At 39.2% G+C, this 25,625-nt stretch overlaps 1 protein-coding gene across 2 annotated transcripts in view; it reads left to right on the top strand.

The window, feature by feature from the left end:
* CNTNAP2 (contactin associated protein 2) overlaps window positions 1–25,625 on the top strand; it is a 1,009,321-nt gene that overhangs the window by 940,375 nt on the left and 43,321 nt on the right. For both annotated transcript variants that reach the window (XM_061464593.1, XM_061464594.1), the window contains exons 19-21: window positions 1,039–1,284; window positions 2,787–2,920; window positions 15,365–15,458. In XM_061464593.1, coding sequence (XP_061320577.1) covers window positions 1,039–1,284; window positions 2,787–2,920; window positions 15,365–15,458 — 474 coding nt within the window. The remainder of the gene's footprint in view (window positions 1–1,038; window positions 1,285–2,786; window positions 2,921–15,364; window positions 15,459–25,625) is intronic.

Here is a 25,625-nt window from a genome sequence, read left to right as displayed (position 1 = left end):
GCTGTTAGTGGCAGAAGGCTTCACAGTTTGGGAAGTTATTTTCAGGTTAGGGCCCTTCACTTGTAATCCAGGAGTACTTAAGTTGAGTCTACTGCGAAATACAGTTGTTAAAGTGAATTGCCTCTCCCATAACTGTTTCAGCCTGATTTAAGGTTTCTCCTATAAAATGTCAGTCGTAAATCTATCAGAATGATCAAATTATTTATGGCACCTTGGGACCACAACTTGACTCCATGTTTTATATGGCCGCACAGTAACAGTGGCTATGATATTTTGAGATTTGGAGAATTTTAACAGGGTAACAGGGAAACGTAAAGCTTTTGCAGCACTAACTTTAGCAAAATTCTGGAAAGGAGCATCACTAAAATCTATTATAATTTTATCTGTCATCTTGTCTCTGCTCAGCTACTCTGAATGCAGTTCAGGTGTGTCTTGCCTTGTGCCCACTGAGTTGAGCTCCCTAGTTTATTTTATCTCCCATAAGGCCATACTGGTTATGCAGTTCCCATGAAGGATTGTGCTAGCAGTGGATAACTTTCTAGCATTGTGTCCAGTCCTATTTCAGATCTTTCAGGTGCTGGAATTGCCATCATTCCTTTGTGAGGACCTTCCAAATGCACTCAGGTTTGCTGGTCAGCATTGCTGGTTTTTGTTCTCCTTGAAAGTGTTTGCTTATTGTGTCTCTTAAATCTCTCTTTCTTGTATCTCATTATTTGGAGCATTATCTACTGCTAGACTTCAATGAAAATAAATCTAACGCATGGTTCTTCTCATCTGTAGTATTGATAGGAGACACCTTCTGTATGACTCAAAGGAAATCTTTGTTCTGTGAATCCAGGTACTCACCAGTAAAGTGGAGATTGTCCTTTTCATTCCTACTAGGAAATAGTGAGGCTCTGGACCTAAATATTGGTGAAGCACTTAATGCAGCAGTAGAACGTGCACAGATTAGTGCCAGTCAAGTCAGTAGTAATGTGTTTAATCCAAAAGGTGGCAGCATGTTGAATTTCTCTTTATTTTTTCCTTCTTACGTTCAAGATGTTGGAGCATTTTTTGAAGAGGGAATGTGGCTTCGTTACAACTTCCACTCCCCAGGGACTAGCATGAAGGATTTAGTGAGCCGAACACTTTTGAGTTCTCCAGATACCGAGACCACAGAGCCTGACCTGAACTTGAATAAAGAAGAGCTCAGCTTCAGCTTCAGTACCACCAAGTCCCCTTGTGTTTTATTGTACATCAGCTCCTACACCCAGGACTTCATGGCTGTGCTTGTCAAGCCGTCTGGTAAGCAGCCTCTCTGGGCTCTCCCCATTGAAGGCACAATTGATAATAACACCAGGTTGACATTAAGCTGAAGATCTGAACTAATGAGAAAGTCTTTTCAGCTTTGTCATGTAAAAATAAAGTACACAGGACCTTAACCTCTGTTTTTTGTACTGATGTAGTGGGGTTTCATTAGTCAACCCATCCTCTCAAAGCAAAATGGGGAAAAGAAAACAAGCAAACACAGAAAACAAACCCACAAAAAACTGAAACCAAACCCCCACCCATAAAAAGCCTACTAAAACAGTCCGATCTGTGCCATGAACTAACATTATGGAGGGAACAAATAGGCATCCACATGTGGGTATCTGAATCACTGAACTCATGGCAGTAGTGAGTGGAAAGTGCAGTGCGCTGTTCCTTCTGAATATCTGGATACCCACTGAGGTGGCTAAAATATGGATGTAGGATAATATGTAAGGTGCTGAAACATTTTGGTGATGGTTGAAGGTTGGATATGGGTCATTTGCTGTTACAGTATTAAAGCTGTATATAAACTGAATATACTTTGATTCCAAATAGTGCGTTAGTGCCCAGCGAAAATCGTAATTAGGATGATTTTATTACCATTATCTTTTATGGGAGAAGTTAATATGAGTATTGTACATGCCGCTCATTTTTTTCCCTTCATGGGGAAGAAAGAAGGTGCCCGAGAGAAATCCCACGTCAAACATCTAAACTGTAGTTAGCAAAGGCTGGAGCTGCTCTTCTGGGACAGAGTATTTCTGGGTTTGATGAATAATGGGTCTGCATTTCCCTTTGCAAACATTCTTCTTTTTAATCAAATATTAAAATCACTTAAGAAGAGCGGACACTTCAGTTTTGTTTGGGAAAGAAAAATCTGTCTGTTAAAATGTCATGAATATCAATTAACCACTTTCAGCTATACTTTTCTAACACTGTAACCTCAGGTTTTCATTTCACCATATATTATTAAATTTCCATAAAAGTCCAGACGGTCACCTGTCAACAACAATTAAATGAGAAAGCAGGAAAGTCCCTTGTGTAGATTATGTGTCAGTGTTGATTTGTTGTAATTCTGCCTTTATTCAGAGCATATCAATGGTTTATTCTTTCATGCTTTGTCTAACTTCAAAGAATTTTATTGCAGCAAGGATAATAATCTCAACAATAAAGAGGTACTTGATGCGTTCAAATTTGTACCAGTTGTCCATATTGTTCAAGGCACAGCTCTGATTTGTTTGGTTTACAGTCTGGAGTGTTTGCAAACACTAGTTTTGAATGCTGGTCATTGGCACTCTTCTGGGTTATAAACTAGAAGCAGTTTCCAGCCCAGTAGCTTTATAGTCTTAAACAGTAGCTCTTCTCTTACTGCAGAGACCAGCTCTTAGAGCAGTTTAAGTGTAGAACACTAACAGTTGTATGTGAAAACGAAGAGAGGAAAATAGCTGGTGAATAAAGATCAAAATACCTGAGGGTGCTTTTCACATTTCTTTCACTAGGGAATCTGCAAATTCGGTACAGCCTTGGAGGCACCAAAGAGCCATATAACATTGATGTCGACCACAGAAACATGGCTAATGGACAGCCCCATACTGTTAACATCACACGAAATGGACGGGACATAGTACTGCAGGTAAGTAGTAGATTGTTTGGTTCCATTACCTGTAGCTTGTAACATTTTGTATCTTGGTGGTCTCCGTTCCTCTGAAGACATCAGTGCAATTTAGGAAATAAAAGGTACAGTAGGTGGGATTCTGCTTGCAGATCACACTCCTAGGAGTTAACAGGAGCTATTCTCTCCCTCTGTTGCGACAAGTTACGTTGTTCTGAAATCCTCATTCTAGCGTGATGACAGCTGGGCTAATACAGGTGTCAGCATAGATGCTTGAGGGCATCAGAGTCATCTGGCCTGATGGATAACATAGGACTGAAGATAAACCTGCAAATTTAAATTTACCCTGCAGTCCAGTGAAATCAGAAGAGCTGTTCTGCAAAAATGAGCTGATGCTCGTGTGACAGGAGTCTGAGACAGAGTAGTATAGAAGGCACATAGCTCTGGCTTATTTAGGTTTTGGTGCAGCACAGGCAGGAACTTCATCTCTCCATATATCAGTTTACAAACCTTTGAGATAGCATAATACTATTTAAATAACTGAGGGGAATGCTGCAAAAAGCAGTCAGTGTTCCCAGGCAGCTTTTTCATTGTGGTCATTACAGCACTATTTTCATTCCCTGGTTGTCACATCTGAAAACACGGAGATTGCAGCAGGGAATGAAAACAGTTTTGTTGGCAGGAGGGTCTGGTTGATGGGATAGATTAATGTGGATTTGACAGTTCATAAGAAGCAAACCAAAGCCAAGAACAAATGAAAAATAAAAAGGGGAAGTCTCCTCAGAAACCAAGCCAAAAGGTGAAGGATGGCAACTGTCATGGTATTATCTACCTAAAGATTAAAATAGATCCCTGACAGTTATTGCTTGAACCTATCTAAAGGAAACCTTTTCAGTGCATTACAGTGTTATCTGACTAAGGCTTTTGGTACTCAGAATAACACTGAATGCACTGAAATAATTGTCATAAAATAACTTGCAAAAGTCCAGATAATCTAAAAAATATTCAGGTGATACATCCAAACACTTTCCAGGCCTTTGGAGGTTCTGAGGGGTATCAGCTGATATATGCATGTTTTTTCCACGCTGTTGCATTTGGATTTATTTCTCTTACTGCTGTTAGGTTAGGTACAGTTAGGTTCCCTTCTGCTGTTGAATGATTCTGTGTTGTGGAGGTATGGCATATGGCAGCTGTAAAAGTAAAGAAATGATTTTCTGAAGGGATCAGGTGAGATACCTTGCCCGGTTGGAATATATGGACACAGTTAAGAATGCCAGGCTTGCATCATCTTACCTACTTTCGGGGCCTAACCCTTTTTTTTCCCCAGTGTTTTGTGAAACCACTGCATATCTATGGCTCTGAAGAGACAGAAACATTTTTGTTAGTATTGCTCTGCAGGAGTAAAAATTCCTTAATCTCGTCAGTGTGCTTAAAACACAGCAGGTTTTGTAATCAGAACGCTGATACAATTGGGGCTTATTAAACGAGACAATCTGCCTGATGCACATGCAAGGATAGGGAAAGGAGGGACCCATACAAAGCAAATGCAGAAATCCTACCCCTACTGTATCCTGAAACAGAAGGTTTCTATCAAGTTTTGTTTGTTCTCCACAAGGAAGTTGATTTTGTTGCCTATCTGGTTATGTTCTGTAAATGAAAGAACTGTTACGACCAGAAATGGATCTGTTAAGTAGGTTGCTCACTTGAAAATGAGTCCTGTTTTCAAATATGAACTCTTCATAGTGTCTGAAAATACAGAAGATATAAATGCAATTTTTCTCAGCATCCAGAGGACACTTTATAAAGAATGAGTTTTCTCTTGCAGATCAGAGCAATGAACATTTGAGTAGACTTTTATTTCCTGCTAAATCCTTCTCCAGCCTGATGAGCAGCTGGTTTGCTTGCTTTTAAAGAAGACAGCTTGCTTGCCAGGTGCTGTTGCTCACACTTCCACATCTCTACATGGCATAAAAGTGTCACTAGAAGGATTTATTTCTCATCAAAGCTTCAATTCAAGAGCACTCAGTATTTTTGAGATCTTAACAGCATGTTCATACTTAGAATACCTGTCTTTCTAACTTACTGTAATAACCCTGTGGTACCAGAGAGATTTACAAAATCTGCAGCCAGGCAATAAATTGCTGCCATATGAACTATGTGAACCAGTTTTATCATGATTTTCAGGAGTTTCACTTATGTATAAATACAGTAAAGGACTCATTAGTGAACTCTGTGAGACCTCACCCAGTGCTAGCACCACTGATTTCTTACATAAAATCAGAATTACTATCCCATCAACGAGAATTTGCAGTGAGTTTTGAAATAACCCTATGCACAATATTGGATACCCACAAGGTAACAAACAAGCACAAGAACAAATATTTATTGTGAATTGTTTTCATTAGAATGACATCCCTATTCCTACCATTCCAAGACAGTGAAGACTAAAGGTAGTAGCAAAGACTCTGTCAAAAGATTTTTGTATTTCAGTTTTCTGCATTCACTGACATTATTTGACAAATCAGTAATGACTTCTGCATGAAGTAACAAGCTCCCATTAATGATGCCAGTGGTTTCTCAATGTTAAGATTAAGGATATACAGTTGATTTAGGTGTCAGGAAAACAAAATAACAAATTCAGGGGCAAAGATCTGCTCATTTTCTGCAATTTCCATCAGGGGGGTAAAATAAACAATTAATAATTCCTATCTCTTGCCTCTAGTAAAATACCAGATACTAGTAACTATGGCACACCTCCAAGGCTGCATTAGTTCACCTGCGGCAAGAAAAAGCCTAGACCGGCAGATGAGGAATGTATTATCCCAGAAAATGACATTTCAGGAGCTGAGCTTTAGGTCATAAGGGGCAATTTTTACTTTGTTTGACTTCATTAAAAGGTTTCATGCTTCAGCAGCGTGTTTTCCATATCATAAAAACCAGATCACTCTTTAGCAAGTGTTCATGGGTGATTAACGCTGTTCACACACTAGTGAAGTCTTCTTTTAAGAAAGCCAAGGACAAAGACTCCCTAGCAGGGGTTCTGATCCAAAGCAATGAAATCAATGAAGGGTCTTCCATTGACTCCAGCAGGCTTTAAATAGTACTGTAAAGAACAGCAGTAGTTGTATCCTAGTGCAAGACTCCTATCTCCTGCTTCTGTGCATGTTCCCAGAGTAAAATAAGGGCTGAATCTGGACCAGAGGCATTTCTGCGGTATTGCACAAAGCTGTATCAGCACTTTACAAAGAGAAAGGAACAAACCATATGATGCCCTTTAATCTTCAGTGAAACGAAGCTGGTAGTCAACAGACTTGGACTGGGCCTCTCAGCTTCTGTACTAAGATCTTGTACATTCTCAATGGATCTCCAGTTCTTCACACCTCCTTTAATGCCATTTCTAGGAAAGGGCTGTGAGATGCGGCTTCTAATGCCTTCTTTGCTCCTGAAAAGGATTAGACCTGAGCAACTGCTTCAGAATTCCAGTGGCCCAGACCCATCCATATACTTTCAGGACGACTGTGTGCAGCCGGTGCACATCAGATCAGATGACTGTATGGAAGGATAGCTGACAGTTCTTTCTTTCAGGCTTGAACAGTAGGGAGAACCGTGGTAGAGAGGCAATACACAATCCCATGTATTAGCAATAGTAATTCCTGTCTCCATTCAAAGTGAACTTAATTATGAGGCTTAATGGAAAACCTGGCCTGAGCTCAGCTGTTGATACCGTTGAAAATAATCCAGAAAATGTATTTGTACAGATGTCCGTTTTGCAGCTTCACCAGAGGCAAACAGTAGAAACACCCATCTTCTACAGAAAATAATCAGTGAAACATTTGACCCTTACCCGTATGAAGCCAAGAAGAAACAGAATTTTTCTCTTATTTTCATTTTGAACTCTACTACTTGAAAAGAGATCACATTTGCAAACCCCTAGGTGCATAAAAAATGTAAATCATACAAGGTTAATTCAGAACGAATCTGAAGTGCAAAATAAAACGGTAAACATAATAGCAGTAAAAGAAAATGGGTGAGGTTAAGCAAAGCAGTCTGCATGTAATCCCAAACTTAAATGCAGTGAATATAGCCACAATTTGTATAATTGCAGATTAAATTTGCGTCTCATTAGAGGGAGTGTCAACTTTCTCATGGATTCAGTGAGGCTGTGATTTCACCTCCTATCATTATTTTTGCTGTAAAATCATACCTAGCTGTTGTTTTTCATGTACTTTGAAGCCTCGATGGAATGTGATCACTCTGTTTGAGCTCTTGCTAAACAGAGACCATAAAATTTCACCAAATGATTTTCAGCAGCTAACCCCAAAAGTAATGATAGCAGTGTAACACGTTTTCTTGAAAGACATTTTATCTAGCTTTAAAGACTTCAGATGATAGAAAAGTTACCCTTTCCTTTGGCCATCTCTTCCAGTGGTTAAGTGCTATTCCTATGGAGAATTTGCACCTAATTTAGTTTGAATTCTGCCGACTTCAGCATTTAACTTGGGGATCTTTGTGGCTATTCCTGATAGATGAAAGAGTTTTTTGGTGTCAGGTGTCATTCCCCTTCACACTTTCTGGGAGATGCTGATTAAAACATCTTTCATCTTGTCTATAAGAGGCTAAATAAGTTGAACTATTTTAGTTTACCATCAGAAGTCTGCCATTTTTGAGCCATAAAACAGTTTTAGAACTCTTCTCTGAAAACTCTCCCATTAAGTCACATTTTGAAAACCTTTACCTTATGATACAGAAATACCTTACTTATTTATTATTTGCTTCATTTTCTGGGCAAACATGCTGCCACAGCATCCTTTGTACACTGCTGTATATTGTCTAGACTCCTGATTCATTTGAAGACTGATTTAACTAGCATTGCACTGACTGGTAGGGAATGGGGAGATGCTGTTCATGATTTGAAAGAAAAGAGCCACACATTATTTATAGCAGCTGCCATAAGTAAAACGTATTTTAAATATCCGGGACTTGAACCCCAGGTAAACATGTAAACCATAGTTAATACCACTGTGGCTGTAGCCCTCTGCTTTTTTGCTAATAAGCAGGTAATTTTATTATATTAAAAGCATATTTAATGAATTTCCAAGCAGGTTTTGCTTAACAAAAATTATCACTTGTTCTATTAATAGTAAAAGCCTTCCTGCTGAAATAAAACATTTAAAATCCCTGGAGATAAGTCATTTCCACTATATTGCCATTCTGCAATGGCAGTGTATTACTCAGAAAGCTAGTGCAACAGAAAGGCAAACTCATACCATTTGCTAGAGCAGAACCATACATTACATCTGCATGTTTAATGCATTAGCACTCAGTTTACCCACAGCTGCTAAGCTCTTTTCTCAATCAGAAGTCACACGAAAATGGTTTTTGCTCAGATTTGAAAATATATGTGTTTGCAAAGCTTATATTGATATATTGATCTCGTTCCTATAACCCTAAACACCATCTGTTTTCCAGAATATGAATACAGACCCTGATTTTTGCATACTGATATTCCCTCTGACTATAATGAAGTTACAGATGCTGCAGAGGGCTAGGTGTTCAATTCTCAAGAGTCTGTAAACAGCAGCAGCATACAGCAGAACAGAATTTAAATCATATGCATCAGAATCAGAAATGACTAATTCACCACTTAATAATTTTCTTATCTGTTTTTTGTGCTCACAGGATGTCCATGATCGCCTAGCAGTTGTGTTGGTTTTATCCTTCACTGAATTTACTCAGCTTCTTTATTTTACAGTGTGACTTTCAATCTTTCAGGTAAAGAACGCAGTTATGCGTAGGCAGGAAGCTCATAAAGGAGCCATTTTTCCTTCCCTTTTGTGCACAGTGGAGTTGGTCAGCAGCATCTGCTAGAAGTCAGCACAGGCCCATCGAATCCCAGCTAGCTGAAAGTAAGACAAAATGTTGTCATAAACAAGAACTCCTTTCACCCATCTGTAAAGGAGAGGGTGGAGTATCCATACCCTGAAGATCAGAACACAGAGTCAGGTCTTTCTCTTACTGGTAGATAGTGGGGAAAACATGATCTGTGGAGCCCCATCACAAGATAGCACCTCGCCTCTGGTTTCATGATTGTAAAACCTGAGCCTGCCACCTTCCCTGTAGCTGACGTAGAAGGGCAGGGACAGATGCTGGTGTGCATATCTTCACAAAGGTTTTACCCTCTCTCTGCCTCAGCTGAGATAGTTTCAAACCTTGAGGCCTTTTGGAAGAACATTCTTCTTTACTCTCTGTTCTGTAAAACCACTCCATAAGAGAGGAACTCTTACATATCCATCCTTCTCATACCTTTTCAGTAGTGCCTGCATTGCTGGATTCAGAAGGATTTTTCAGTTGTCTTTTTCCAAACTTTGGCTGTATCTAGGCCACATATTGTGATAAGACCCAGAAGTGGAAAGTCTTCCTCACCCTAGACTCCCAAAGGACTGCAGAGTATATAGGCAGGCTTACCCACCTCACAACATGCGTTACTTGACACTAGCCTATGTTGAGACTGTTTCCTTTTTCCATAGTGTATTTCCAGCACTGAATGTGTGTGTTTTCCTTGGCCTGTATGATTGCTGGTTTGGCATCATTTTTTATGGGAATTAGAGAAACAAAGAATGAAAAAATCATTAGAGTCTAAGATTAAGCCTTAAAAAGTCAGAACTTAACATGAAATAGGTGCTTTCCATTATATGGCAGCACACGTTGGACAAATTAATGTCCTGTGAAAGTCATCTTTAGGTACCTGATGTAGATCTCTTTAATTTTAATACCTTGGCATTATATGACCTGCTGTTGCTTCTGTTAACATTTATTGTAATTCATCTATTAAAGAGAGCAATAAAAAGTCAACAGATATGGGAAAGAATCATCAGAATTGTTTCAGTAGAAGGAAGCCAGACTAAATAGTGTCCTTTTCCTTATCAGTGCTTCTGCTACATTTTGAGTTATGTATCTACATTGCCATTTCAATTTTATCCCAATTTCTGTATTTTTTTTTTTAAGTGAGGCAGATTATCCCTGGTATCATTTATCAGAGCAACAGCAGCTTCAGGTCCTGCTTATGCAAGTTTATTGCACATTCAAGTTTTTAAACAGAAAAAAAAACCCTATATATTGATTTTAATCCTTTCTGCCCTGTATCTATGTTTTTCCTGCATCTGTATCCCACATTGATCACAGTTCTGATTTAAATCTCTGCAAGAAAGAAACTTTATCGAAAAAGACTGCAGTTTGCATTTATTTAAGAGAACAAAATGCAAAAGGCTAAACCAGTGCATTGAACCAGCAAAACAGATTTGGAGTGGCTCCTAAAACAGCATTTACCCCTATAGAAATTTCATCTGAGGAGCACAAAGCACAATGCAAACCTTAAGTTCGCCTGACATCCTGCTGGTGAGATATGTGCCTCCTCCTGTGTTCCAGATGAGCTGTGAGGCTGGAAGTCTGTGCCAGTCTGAGATGGTAAAACATGCTGGGTTTATGGTCCTGCCTTTTTCTGTGGATCCACTGTTCATTTACAGCCTCTGGCTTGTCCCTGCTCTGACTCTGATCTGATCCCCACAAACCTGGGTCAAGGACCTGACTTGGCAGAAAAAGATGAGTGAAGCACTAGTGCCACACTAAGGAAGGAGCTGAATTGCAGTAACAGTGGCTTTGGTCAGCCTCAGGAATTACACAGTTGCTACCTGAATCTGCTCCTTTTCTGTTGTATTAAAAAATATGTATTTTCAGATACTAAAAATACAGTTTGTAAGTTTTCCCCAAACCTTTCAGCAGGGGAATAACCATGTATATTATTGATTTTCATAGTCAGCTTTCTGCTTTCTCTTACATTACTAACATGCCTGGGAGAACTCCATGTAAACACCTGCATATCATCCTGTTATTTCCTTGGAGTCTCATGCCCAGTCTATTCTAACTTTGTAGGCATTTTTGCACAGGAACCTTCCTTTTGTTATGCGGTATTATTACAGTTAGCACAAAAAGCCCTTGTCCAGGACTAGAGGAGATTCGTGATATAAGCGATAAATCATCATCATAAAGCAGAAAAGAAATACTACATTGGTCATGATGATAACACATCCCCTTCTTTATCCCGCTATTACTGAAGTCAATAGCAAAGTTGTATTGACTTCAAATGGTATAAGATTAAGCCTTACAGCATTATTATTCTGTATAATTCTGAAATGACTTGTTATGAAATGTCTTCAGCATAAAGAAAACCTCACCTTTATAGCAGTACACACACAGAGTCTAGATTGGCAGTGATACAGACGTAGAAACATCCACAGGGTGAGTATAATGTGTGCGTATGTATATATATCTTGTGTGTATATATATACACATATATCTTTTTACATTTTTCATCCAAGACTGCTACTGTAATGTAGGCATTATGTTTGCCCTCAGATTGATATGTCTGTTAATCTCAGCAGCCCCATCAAGATTACTTTTATTATCTAAGTGGACAGTAATTTAAAAGAAATAGCATTTTATTGAACCGCTGCTTAAATCCCAGCAACTTCAGATAAAGACAGTCTGCCTCGGTGCGACGTGACTCGAGAACTGAAACTGCAAGTTCCCCAGCAACTGCCTTCTACTTTCATCTGTGTAACGCTCAAAGCCGCGCTGTGTGTTTATATTAAGCTCAAACGAAATTAATGAGTTTTTCAAGAAAAGGAGCTATAATGAAAAATCTTCAATATAATTTTAAAGCTGTAATTTTATACAAATTCCTGACATCGACCTCCGTGTGTGCAGAGGTTCTGTTTAATTTTCATTAAATAATGTAATATCTTTTTTTCAGATATTATTTGAAACTAGTAATTCCTTTTTCATTATGTGTCTTCTATTGAATTGATAGCCGGGTGTTTCATACAAAAGCTGCCGGCTGCTTATACTTGAGCACCCACTGGGTGGCAGTCACATACAGCTTTGGAAAGAATTTAGCGTGGTCCTTTCCCTCGCTAACCTAAAAAGAAGCCCCAGGTTAAGTCCCTCTAAAAAAAACCTTTCTTTTAGTAGATAATGCTAGTTTAGAACGAAGACAGTAAAAGCGACCAGACATAAATCTCACTATTCCTTCACTGTTGTCTTGTGGTGCACCATTTCATTTCAGGAGGCAGGATTAGATAGGGGTCAAGGCAGGCATAGAAAGCAATGCAGGCATTCCCTATGGGAGGAGAGATGCCAGAGCTGGCAGTGGAGCAGGAGCTGGCTTCTTTAACCAATCAGAAGTGGTTGTCCATACTGATGGTAGGGCCAGGAAATCAATATCACCAGTTTTTAAATGGAGATTCATTTCAAGCAGGAATCAGAGCAACCCAGAACTTAGAGTTCTTAAACCTTTAAATCAATTCATAGCTGAACCCATTCTGAAATCTTTTCTTGGCTTTAGTGAGATCTGTATGTGAGTAGATAGATTTGATTCAGTACAAAAGGTTAATAATCCTAAGCAGTAAGCTGGCTGTGTCTGTTAGACCCTTCAATGTAGCCCAGCGTTAGTCTCCTTGTTGCCATCCCTGTCTCCCACGTGTGGCAGGATCTTTTCCCTCTGCACCATGGTGACATGCTCTGCCACACTGAAGCATTAAGGGAGACAAGATCGCTGGAAGGGTTTTTTACATTTTTATTCTAATGTGGCCAAGGCCACCACCTACTAAACTGGTTCAGGGTTGCTTCCTAGCAAATAACAGCGTGTTTGATTACCTGAGCTACAAACCCTAAGCTTTGGGTGATGGGGTGATATATTAGATATTCTAGGCCCAAATTACAGAGCAACTTAAAAATAAAAACCTAGACCTCAAAGCTTATGGGCATATGGACAGAAGGCAGCCTTGCAGGGAACCTGTACTGCAGTGAAACAAGCTACAGCTTTACCTAGCTAGTATACCAACTCTCTTTTAATCCTTTATTGACCATCCTTTCCACGTCCTGAACACTAATTCAAGACAAAGGGAGTTTCACTACACTACAGCTGGCAGAATTTGGTGTTAGTGCTCACAGTGATTTGTTATTTAAATTGACTTTTTATTTTCAGGTATGTCCTGCAGATGCAATCAGCATTTTTAGATAGATGCTGTACATTAGGCAGGGATGACTTTTTTATTACTTGCTCCTGATAGTTACTCTGATAATGAACACCTGGACCATGGCTACAGATTTAGGACACCCACAATACGTTAATAAATTAAATGTTAGATTGATAATTATTAGTAGTAACATCTTATCAGAATAATGATGGTCTTCTCAAACCCACTGCTCAGATTCCAAGTCATAATAGAAAGAAATATTTAAACATTGCTCCAGATTTATTTTGGAAAAGGAAGAACGTAGAAGTTGATGATGCTGACAAATACTAATGTATGTGGTAGTACACATTATTTTATCAGTTGCTTCAGCATCTCTTAATATATATATATAAAAATACATATAAAATTAGAACCTAGAATATGAGTCCTATGCAATCAGAATGTATCAGAAATAATTCCACTGCAGGTAAAGAAGTTACATGAGGTTAAAGTCTTCGCATATGAGAGGCTGGAGAATCAGGGATTTGTTCATCAGTCTTTTCACCAATCTTTTCCTGATATGCCTCTCTAAAATCTGTACCTTTAATTTAATAACTATACTGGTAAATACCCTGAAACCTCTGAGCCATTCCTATATGTCTTGCGAAATAAGAAGGGAATATTTTTCCACCTGATATGCCTTACAGCTCCCGTTGACAACAAGTCTGACCCTTGGGATGCTGGATGCTGGAACACTGATTTCCTCTCTGCCAGGGAAACCAGTAGCAAGCACTAGAGTTTGTATTTAGGACCTGCTGTGATTGAGGTTGAGATCTGTATTTTAACTCTTTGCATTTGTGGTTTGAAATTCTGTAACTCTAATTTCAGTTGAAATATGTATTTCTGCTGTTTATTAAAAATCTGAGAAAAGCTGCTCAAGATACCCTGAACAAACTAGAACTTCTTAGTTTCTGCAAAAGAAGACGGAACTGTGTTTTTTGATATATTTAGCTCAAAAGTCTGCAGTTTAAAATTGGAAGATAGCCAGTAATCATGCTAATACACATTTGTGGCCAAATTTTAAATAAACAGTGTGAAAACTAGTTAGCATCAATTAAAAATCATTTGAACAGGAGTATTTCCTAGGACTCTTTTGTCAGCTGCAGAGAACATTTTCCCTCTCTGCCTGTTATGTCGATACATTTCTCTTGTTAGGGTTTTATGGGACAGTATAAGAAAGACAAGACCCCTCTTTTCCAGTTATTACAGTGTTTTGAGATGACTGCCTCTACACATGCACGGGTATGCCATCAGTAGGCTGTCCAAGTACATGGGCTCACAGTACTCCAGGGAATTCAGCCCTTCAGTTCTACGCTGCCTGCCATTCATTTACTTTGCTGAATTGAACATTTGCAGTATCATTAAAGCAAGGTAATCCAAGGTAATAACAATTGGAAATCTGAAATATGGCAAAAAGATACATGAAAAAATGGTATGCCCTTTCGTGCTGTGGTTTCTCCAGAATTACTTCTGCAGCCTGTTATACCCTGCAAAGTCTTAAATCTCATATATGAGTCTCTGTCCTTGTTTGTGCCAAGGTAAGGCCAGCGTAAAATAAAACAGCTGTTGTTCTGGCCTCTTTAAGCTTGTGTAATAAACACATAAAGCTGAGAAAATAAATAACAACTGCAAAGATAAAAATTCACCCCAATTACCTTTACCAAGTGTGAGCTTTAAAACTCTATTGAGCCACACAGAACTATCTTAATAGCCATGGTACTAAGCACAGGCAATGTATTTCATTCCTCTCTCTTCACATCTTTCTGTTAAATAGTTAAAAAATAAGAAAATATAAGCTGATGTAATGTGATTGTTGTGTCATATCAGGGGCAATATGAGTTTCCTATAGATTAAAGTATTTAGCTGAATTAATTATTCTTGAATTTATCTTTTGGGTTTCATTAGTTGTTATCACAATTAAATAATAACATTTTCAACAAGAAAATAATAAAATGTAAGGTACAAAAAAGTATGTCTTAGTAATTTATGACTTTCCCAAGAGAAAAGGAGAATGTCCAACACATGCATTAGTCTCAGACTCTCAGCTATGTAAATCTAGCATCAGGAATAACATAGGTCCTAAATGGAAATCTTATATTAAAATAATAAGCTGGTTTAGTGTTGATGCTGTTGGGTTTATTAGCTGAAGTGATTCTACAGCAACCGGAACAAACAAACGTCCAATATAGGTATTTTCCAGGCCTTGGGAACTGTGGAGGTATGGAAGGAAGGGTATTCTCTGTTGTTTTCCCTTTGTCAAAATGAAAGCAGACCATATCAGAGAGAGTTGTAAGCAGTGGCATAAACTCCATTCAAGTAGACTTGATTCTGTAGCAGTGTAAGAAAGCAGATCTGTTCTAAACACTCATCGTTTTCTTTTCTCTTTCCCCAGCTTGATCACTATCCTCCAGCGAGTTACAGCCTGCCAGCAGCATCTGATATTCAGTTCAATTCCCCAAAGGCGCTATTCCTAGGAAAAGTAATAGGTAAGATTTCACTTTATGCTCAGGACAGTGATGTGTGCTGTGTTTGCAGCAGGGCGCTTGCTGCACATTCTTGACTAGAAAGTGGTAATATTGGAGTTACACCTAAAAAAAGGGTTATGTTCACCTTGTCACATAGGCTGATGTGCGCACAAATATGTGATTGTCTGCCCAGTGCATGGAAAAAAACAGATATGAGTAAAGAGACACTTGTAACATCGAGTTTGTGAAGTTCCATTACCCCTCTCAGTGTCACATGGAGGGAATACGGGGAAATCATTGAGACCACTACAAATATTCAGTATCAGTACAGATATTGAAGTTACTTTGAATCTTACCATTCACTGTGAACTTATCATATGTTTTTCTTATAATCCACGCAGTCAGTGTTCTTGTGAACACAGTGCATCACCTTGTGGCATAACTGACCCTCATCACCCTGGCAAAACCACCGCTTTCTCACTGTGAGCCCCAGCAACAAGGCCCTTTGGAAGTCTGTAACACCTACAGCAACTCTCATCTATACGTTTTCCATCCCTTTTATGGACCTCATTGTTATTTCCCAGGGCAGCAGCTTCCTGGCCAACTCCCCAGCTGCACTCGTGACAATGCAGATCCATCTTAAACTGCCTTGGCCTCACTTTTAGGCCGTCCTAATTTCCACTGCTGAATTTTTCCACTACTGGCATTTTACATGAGTTCCCAGGGTCACTCACTTCAGGAATCAGTTATTCTCCTGATGTTTACAGCTTTGAAGGAGGGCTTTTTTCCCTTCTCAGAGATAAGGGGGTATTAATATTATTTCCTCTAGTGCTTTGTACAGGGATGTGGTTGCTTGAACTGCAGTGAAAGGTTTAATCCAGAAAATTGCAAACTTGTCTTTGCTTAGTGTTGTGAGGCCAGTAATCCATGAAGCCCATGCACTGATTATTGAACGCAAAAAGCAATTGACCCCATAGCTAATGTGACTCTGTGAAGATACACTTTTCCATTTGTTTCATTTTTAAAATTTAACATTCTGAACTTCCATGAAATAGGAAATTAAAAGCCTTTGAAATGGATGGCTAGCAGGAGAGACAGGAACTATTTTCTGGTACTCTCCAGATCAGTTCTATAGATAGTACAAAAGACAGTGATGTCTGCTTATGGTAGATCTCTGTAAACTGGGCGCATTCCCACCTCACCTCACTGAATTAAGGCAGTTGGACTGGTGCCGACTCTGCCTCAGCCATTAATTCAAAGTGAGGAGACAGAGGGCTTTAGGAAGAACATTCAGCAGCAGGAATAACTCTGCAGGCAAGGAATGTGGCTTGGCTCTCTCCTGCCAGGTGATGGTGAGCAAAACTATCAGCTGAAGGGTGTTGCAGTGTCCATCTCCTGTAATGGACTAATTGCTAGAGAGGTTGTGTTTCCTTTGATGTGGCAGCGTGTGTCTGAGAAACTACCTGATATGGCAGTACTGCCTCCACAGCTCAGCCTTGGGAATAAGCTTGACTGTTTTGACTGGTTGTTTGCAGGCAATGCTTTGGAGGAGGCTGAGTGAGGAGTGTGAGAGAGAGAAAATGGAGATAGGCATGCAACAGAGAACAGACTGCAGCATAAAAGATAAGAAGGAAGGGAAAGGACAACTAAAACACGGAAGAAAACAGTGCACTGTACACTGTGGTGTGAAAAGCAAGAATAGGAGAAACAGAAATTGAAAAAGAAAGCAGGAAACACCGTTTAGACTATGCTCATTTAAAATACCCTCAGTGCAGACAGAGCTCTGCAGGGAATCTGCTTCTTAATCCTCTGCATTGCTGAGCTGGCAGGTGAACTAGCAACATAGTCAAGTAACCACGTAGATGAAACCGTGACATAGTCAAGAGGTTTACTCTTTGCACGGGTTCTTTCTGAGCTGAATTTGTAAGCAGGTTCACAGCACTACGAAATCAAAGTCCACCCAGCTGTCTCCCACGTAACCCCATGCCCTGTTGTGCCGGTTTCTCTGCTGTGTTTAAATATTCACATTCTGAAAAGGTATTTAGGCATTCATGGAGAATAAAGCTGCTGCAAGAACTGGGCAGCTTAGAGGGTCCCTGATGCAACTTTTCATGTCTAGGATACTTTCTTCAATATTGTCAGTGACTGAAATGCATGATAACCATTTGAGAGGGCCCAGTAAAATCAGTTAACTGACCCAGCTCTGTTCCTAAAGATCTAAAGCCACAGCCCCTCACATTTGCCTCACTTGCAGTCATGTATGTGGTTGGAAATCAGAGTTTTAAGTCTCCTTAGCCTGCTTCAGTTGGATCCTACCAGGTGAGTAATGAAGTTCAGTAACAGAACAGTTTCTGTGTTCTGAGTGTTAAAGTTGAAAATTGGATCATAGGATTTGCTGGACTATTTCAAAATACAGACATATAAAAAGAAAAACAAAATAGCAGAGAGTGAATAGAAAATTATTTTTGCTATGTAATAGATTTTAAATACCTGGGAACTTACAATTTATATTGCTCTCACTCTTTATAAGTATGGTAACCTGACCAGAGCAATTAAAGCAAGTATCAAATCTCGAAGTTGAAAAGCTTAAACATAGTTCTGGTAATATCTGTCCCATAAATACATATAATACAGTTGAAAATTATCATCAGGAAGCATAAAGCAAACACATCTATCAGTGATGCCCACCTTCAGCTCCTCTGCTAGCTTAAGAACTGGGAACAGGGAAGGGTCTGGGGATACCCTGAAGGAGTTATCTGTGAGTAGGCTGTATGTCTGTTTTCCTGTGCTACTTGATTTTAAGCCTCAGACAACCGTTTCTGAAGATGTTATTTGTCATCCATTCTATACATTTGTTACATTTTGTACATCACTGGGAATGAATGCTTTATTTTTTTAACAGCATAGGTTTATGTCAGCACATTGGGAATATGTTTCTTCTGCTTCCTTTTCTCTGCTTATGTTACTGCCTTTGCAAAATAGGATATTAAGCAAAAGAGTGAATCAGTAATAAAGAAAAAACACCCCACTTTCTGTTCTTGCTGACAAACTGAACTTCTCTGTAGAGAAGCAGATTTCCTGATGTAAAATTGTTGTGCAACTGACCGTGTCTATTGATCAGCTTTACTGTGCAATTCTCAGAGTAACATTAGGTGAGGGAAGAGCACAATTAACAAGGTTACATGAGTGCAGCAGTTTGAAGGGCAAAGTAGAGGCAGAATCCAGTATCTTTAAAGCTCCTAATTGTCACATCATACTGGCTAGGCATATTTCAGTGGCCCAGAGGGATTAACACCAATATATATCAAGCTACAATTTGTACCCACCTGCAATTACATTCCCTAAATGGACAATATGGGAGTAGCTTCCTGCTGGTCTCTCATCAGTTGCGTTCAGTTTCTGTTGCTCTCATCCTATGCAATTCTTATTTGTCATCAGAAATGAATGGAAGGTGTTATTTGTAAAGACAGATGGGTTTTTGAAGAGCACTCTGGAACAATCCTGCTAAGAAACTGATCATCTGCCTGTCTTTATTACCATTTTTATTAGGGTTATTTGCATGGGAACATCTGCTTCTGCCACAGCTGTGATTGCTGTGATTGCTCATCTGCTGCCAGTCAGAAACAATCACTTGTACAACACCTAGCACAACGCAACACCAGTTTCTGCTCTAGGTGTTACAACAGTATGGCTGATTAATAAAACGGTGGCCAAATGGCTCCATGCCTCATAACTGTTCTGAATATGTTCTGTAAGGCAGGAGGGTCACATCAGAAACAAAAGGAAATGATTGAATTGCAGCTGCAATCAGGGAGCATTGCTGCTTCTTTAAATTGAGGTGGTTTTGGCTTTCCTGAGATAATTTCCAGAAAACTCAGTTGTTCCATGGCTTGAAAAACACTGATACAAAATATTTGTAGCCTTCTGGGAAACCAGAGGTAAAGGCATTCAGTATGTGATTAGTACCCAGGTAAAATGGATTATGATTTGAGGTATGAAATAAAGCCGAAGGAGAGAAGGAATGAAAAATCCTCTTTTAAATGAGTGTATAGTAATAAAAATAATAGCACCAGAGGAATGCAGGATTTTGTAAAAAAGAGAGAAGGGCATTGTTAATATTTCAAGGAAGTCCTTTACTCTGTTACTTAAACGTACTTAGGCATTGATGGCTGACACAGACAAGGTAGGAGGGAAAAGCTGGCTGTGTGGATGGCCAGCTATGAAGAGGAAAATAAGAAGCAGACAATGTGACAGGTATTGTTACACGTCATGGATCTGATTCTACATTTTCATTTAGGCTGCAACTTGAGACTCATTTCTGAAGCAGGATAGAGCAGAGCTTTGCTTTTCCCATTAAGTGTAGTGGTTTTAGATGCAATGCTCAGGTTTGTCTTCACATCCTTTTTGGATACCTCCACCAATTTCTGTTATGTGAACCTGCTATATAGGCAACTGATGTCATAGTCTGTACTTTATTACTGAAAGTGGAGTATTTCTTTGGGTTTTAATATGCATTTATAAAGAGTTAGCTACGTGTAATTAAATATGAGTTTGTAAAAGTATCACTCAGGTAAACACAAATAATTTTAGTTTCCTAATAGGGTATTTGATGGAGCACAGAAACACCAAGCTCAGATGGCAGTTGATCTTGAGAAGGTAATGGAAATGTATTCCTTCTGTGTTTTCCATCTCCACCAACCACTCTAAATCTAATGATATCATTTCAAAAATACTTAAATATCCACTTGGAAGCAATCAACATAATGCAAGATACCTATAACATAGATTATCAATTTCAAACCTGACAGCTGTCCCTGCAGCTAATCTCTGTAGGTACCTTACTGCTCTTCAGATACTTCCAGTAAGAGTAGTGAATAGGGAAGTACCTTTCAGGTCTGCCTCCCTTCTTACAAAAGCAGCTGCCATCACTTTACAACTAATGAGAGATCCTGGAAAACAACCCCAGGGACCTGAAGTCTTCTCTCAGAAGGTGGTTCCCTCAAGAGGAAAACGTAGAAGGTCTGTTTGGAGATGTGTCATTTCCCTGGTGTTGATCAAAAGATTTCTTTATTGTTTTCTTGCTGGAGTTTCTCTGTTTCTTTACTGGGGTGCTGAAAATAAGAACTGGTCAGGAGACATTTCTTTGGATTCATTGTGATGTTCACTGCCTCAGACTGGTGAGAGGTAAGACCAGCTTACATCTAGCCAAGTAATTAGTTTCAAGAAGTGTATAGCACATGTGTAACTGAATGCAAGAGTGGCCTAGTTCCTAAATTATAAAGTTCTTTTCCTTTATGCTTGGAGACATCTCAGAAGATTGTTTCGTATAAATCACTCTGTGGGATCTTGTGGAGAAAATAATCCCATTCCTTTGCAGTTCTTCCCAAAGTATGCGTCTGTTCACTCAGAAAAGAATTTTAGACAGAGGGGATTGTAAAGGCATTTAATTTAGTTAGTGCTGTTTTGAACAGAGTATTCATGGAAGTTTTATCTGACATTCAAAACTATGTGATAACATTATTTAACAGCAATGGAATAAAATGAAAACTTAAACCTCAGTAATTAGAGTGACCTTCTCCTAGCTTCTGTGTTTTATTAAGGTGTCATGTCTTAGTTATACAAATCCTCCCTACACAGGAAGAGAGGGCGAATTTCACCTGCATTGTGTAACATCTAGTACTTATTTATTTGTAATGCAGCTACTTTAAAGGGTCAAGGAGGGGACCTGAACATGAAAGGATCACAAAGGGCATCAATAAAACCTACTGTTGGCCCTATAAAATTACAGTGGCATAGACAGCAAATTTGGAGAGCTGAGAGTATCTTCAAGGCTTGTAAATTGGAAAGTGTTACCTAATGTGAAAATGGAAAGCCAAAGGTATATGTGAAGTACAAGCTGAAAGCATGTTATAGTTTTTTCTCCAAATGTATTTGAAGGACAAATCAAAAATCAGAGTAGATCTCCCCTAAAATAATAGAAAGACGGAATTGACAAAAATTTGTCTTTCCTAGGGCAGTGCACAAGTCATTGCATTTTACGTAATTTTACCTAACATGGGCAAGCTCTGTCCATGGCTCCACGCAGAAAACGTGCAAAAACGATGTGAATATGCACCTATGTTTTGATCAGAAACAGCTGTAGAAATGTCCATTCTGGCCAGATTATTTCAGTTGAGGGTGCAGATTGTTTACATGACAGTCCTTGTAAGGACAGGTAAAGAAATGATGCGTCATTCAAAACTCACTCATTGTTTGAGAACTGGAAACAGCCCTCAGGTTTTATCTGATGCTTGTTTCACTCAGGAAAGTGAAGGCAATGGGGGGGAGTAAATCAGAACAAAACAACTCGTAGCCTGACAGAAGTCTTTCAATTAGAACTCTCACGTTTGGTCAGATCAGTGGTAATCTCTCCAAGAGATTGTGTGCCTCCGAGTCTGTGGTCTGATTTAGAACGATTGTCAGACAGACAAGAAGTGGCTTGTGTCCCCTGTTTTGGAAGGTCACAGGGATCAATCCTACCCTCTCCCTCAACAACTGCTAGATCTCACTGCCATCAGTAGTAATTTGAAGTTACCTATGTCCTCTTCTGATCAGCAATGGTCACTTCTGCCACAAGTGCCAGAGGTTTCCCAGAGCCTGGAGAAAGTTTGCTTAGATTGATGGAGAACCTGGGAGGGACGAGGGATGTGAGAGTTTCTAGGGTATGAACTAGATTGGAATTTCATGGCATGTGCTACTGTACCTGAAATAATAAACCCTGAATGGAGAGTAGGACCCTAGTCCCTAGCCAAGTGCTGCACTGAAGCACTTGGGGCTCAGAGCTGCCATAGGTCTGGATGGCTTTCATTCTCTCGGAGAAGTGTGAACCTGTCCATGCAGATAGGTTTTAAGCTGTACAGTTTTGTAGGATTAGTTCAAAGGCTCAACACGAAATCTTTGCACTATTAAACTCTGTTTTAATCCACAGCCTTAAGCAGACATTACAGAATGTAATCTTTTGTAGGGTATGAAATAAGCCTATATTGTGATGCTATTCTTTGCACAGCAAGTCACCTGTTCTGCATGGTTATAATCAAGACACAGTAAAATAAACATGTTCCTCAAACAATATTAAGTCATGAATAAATTTGAAGATAAGATAATCTTTTTGTAGGTACTTTATATAGAAATATAAAGTCATAGGCTAAATTATTCATGGTGAATAATTTGCTTAACTCCCACTATCGCAGGGAGTAGGGAGGGAAGGAAGGGAAGGAAGTAAATTATGGGAAGATAATTTAACACTTCTCTATTAAGCCAGACCTTTGACTGTAGGTTACTTTGCATTTCTTTTAAGGGTAAAGCTTTTGTAACAGAACCAAACCCTGACTGAGTCTTATTTTTAAGTGCTTCTGCCCTATATATTCTAAAGCTATATATATTACACTCTTTAAAGTAGCCCTTTCTGATAGGTACAGTAATGTATTCTCTATCTGCATTTTTCAGGGAACAGTTAAAACACCATTAGTTGCCACAGAAAAGAAGTTCATTCAAAAGATTGCTTGTGTCATTTCCAGTGGTTTCATCTATGTCCCTGCTGAATGGGCATTGTATTTGCACCAGCGACCTCGCTTGAAACTTGCCATAGCAATATAGCTGTGATACCACCCAACACGGATTGGTTGTCCCTGGATATTTGCGTGGTATTAAGGTGTGCTTAGGAGGAGGACACTGCAAATCAATCACCCCAAACCCATCACTGCTGCTTGCTGCATCTCAGTCACCAGAAACAAGGTACAAACATAAACCTTACTTAGGTTTTTGCACCACCTGTGTTTTCCATGTGCTGTTTCACACATGGTGAGACATTTCAGGTAAGTTTTTCATCTTTCAGGCTGAAACATGGCCGTCACTAAAGAGAGGAAAGACAGGATCTTACCCCTTGTTGAAGGGAGGAGTTGTTTACTAGCTGGTGAAATACAGGCGGTCTAGTCTAACAAGTAAGCTAACAACGACCTTTGTATAGCTAAGGAAACAAAACAGATTGTTTAATAATTTGGATTGTTTTCTGGATCAGAAATAATGCAATGATGACCCATGGACGATCTAAATTCATCTGAAAAGACATATATGGTGGTGAAAGGTACTCCTGATCCTGCAGTGGAAGCTCTCTTTGCTGGTGTGTTATTTGGTGGAGGCTTTGAGATGGTTCTGTCATGTCTTGTGTTTTCTGTGTGAAGGTCTGGTGTCTTATTTGAATAATCTGTTCTATAAAAATTTTAGCAGTGTCAGGAATATAGTGATGTGTGGTACTAGGGATAGCAGAGCGCGGTATGGTACTAGGGACAGCACTGGTTTTAAATAGCTTCCTGAACTAAGTTCAGAGGTTTTCTGCAGCATGGTTGATAGGCTCCTCATGTTGCAATTTGTTGGTTTTTTTTATTCTGACATTAAATCTGACATATTAGTAGCAGTGTTGTGCCATTGACCATAACAGTTGCTGATCCTTACATTTAGATGCCGTAATAAAACTCTATTTAATCTTCAGCACAGTTGGTGTTCATGTCTAGTTCATGAACACCTCGTTTAAACAGGAATAAACTCACAGCTTTCTTTATAGAGAAGCCTGTTTCCTCTCCCAGAAATGCACACAAATCCTTCCTTTATGACTAAAAGAAGTGATGAATGCACCTTTCCCTGGCAGCATTCAAGGCCAGGTTGGACAGAGCCTTGGGCAACACTGGCCTAAGTGTGAGGCGTCCCTGACCATGGCAGGGGGTTGGAACTGGATGATCTTAAGGTCCTTTCCAACCCCAACCATTCTATGACTACATGAATTTACAAATCTATTGCAGTGATTCTCACCTACAGAAGTATCAGGGTTGTGCTTCACTTAGAAATGAAGCAAAGTAAGGATACAGTCAAACTCCCACCAAGAGGTAATACTTTCATCATTTTCAGTCTGATAGCAAGGTAACACATCCTTTCACTGGTTTTGTTTCTCCTTCCAGTTTTCTGCTTTCTTCAAAGAATGGTCAGAATTCTGCCACTGATCCTCCCTGCTTTTTCTTTTTTGTGGGAGAGATTGTCAGCTGCCTTATTGTTACATGAAAGTGCTTCTTGATCTGTAATACTGTCTCCTGACCCTTCATACCAGCTGCAGAATCCGAACTGTGTAAAGGTTTAGCCCTAATGCATACAGCTCTTCAAAATTGTCCAGGGAGAGAAGCATACTTCTCATCAGGTGTCAGAAAAATTGCTTAAAATAATCTAGAACAATGCCCCCCAAAATACCCTTTTTCTTTTAGAATAATTTGCAGTGGATTTCTGGAGTCATAGATGGTGAGAAATACTGATACTGTGAGACATCTTCAGGGAAAACCACTGCTACAATTACTGGTGTAATTCATCAAGCTCTCATAGCTCCCTCAGCCAAATTTGAGTTGATTGCAGTTTAGCGTCTTGAAAATACATACTTAAATCAGTAAATAGTCACTTAACACAACACCAGCATAATTGCCAGCATCCTTTGGCTACTGGCAGCCTCTACTTGTTTTGCTTCTACATTCTCATGGGATTCTTTGCAAGACAGTCAGTAACGTGACAAATGACGATGGGAATGGTGTACTCTGTATTAATTAAACCAGGAGTTAGAAACGTCTTTCTGCTTTTCATAGGTAACATCTTGGGTTTTCCTCTGATTTGAACATAGGCAAAAAGATGCATTTAATAACATAATAGAGAGAGAAACTGGCAGTTGAAAGTCTCAAGTTTATTCCTCAAATGGCTTTCCCACATTAGGTGTAGGTAGGTTGTTTTATTATCTGCCTGTCAGGTGTTCCACCCCTAACATGGATGCTTAATTTCTCAGAGGTGCTTGTAATGCTCATTAACTTCCTGAAATAAAATAATTGCTAAAGCAACTGATAGTTTAAATTTAAATATAGGCGGAGGTTGTGCTGTTTTCATACCCAAAGTTGCTACTGAGGCTTTGATGTGTTAATCTCAAGAGGAATTCAGCAGAGAGTGTCTTGTACACATTGAACAAGAAAAGCAGGAAATGTAAGTTTGACAAAGATCTGCAAGAACCACTTTGAGGGCTTGATTCTAATGTACCCTGTATTTTGGTGTTTCAGATAATAACTCTATTGTATAAAAAGAATGCTTTTCATGAATATCAGGTAAGGTTCTTAGTTTTTCATGTGTCAG

The sequence above is a fragment of the Pezoporus flaviventris genome, unplaced genomic scaffold, assembly GCF_033815535.1.
Source record: "Pezoporus flaviventris isolate CSIRO_AGI_PZ_B2104156 unplaced genomic scaffold, CSIRO_AGI_Pfla_v1 ptg000037l, whole genome shotgun sequence".
NCBI lineage: Eukaryota > Metazoa > Chordata > Aves > Psittaciformes > Psittacidae > Pezoporus > Pezoporus flaviventris.
This window is presented reverse-complemented; position numbering and strand designations above follow the sequence as displayed.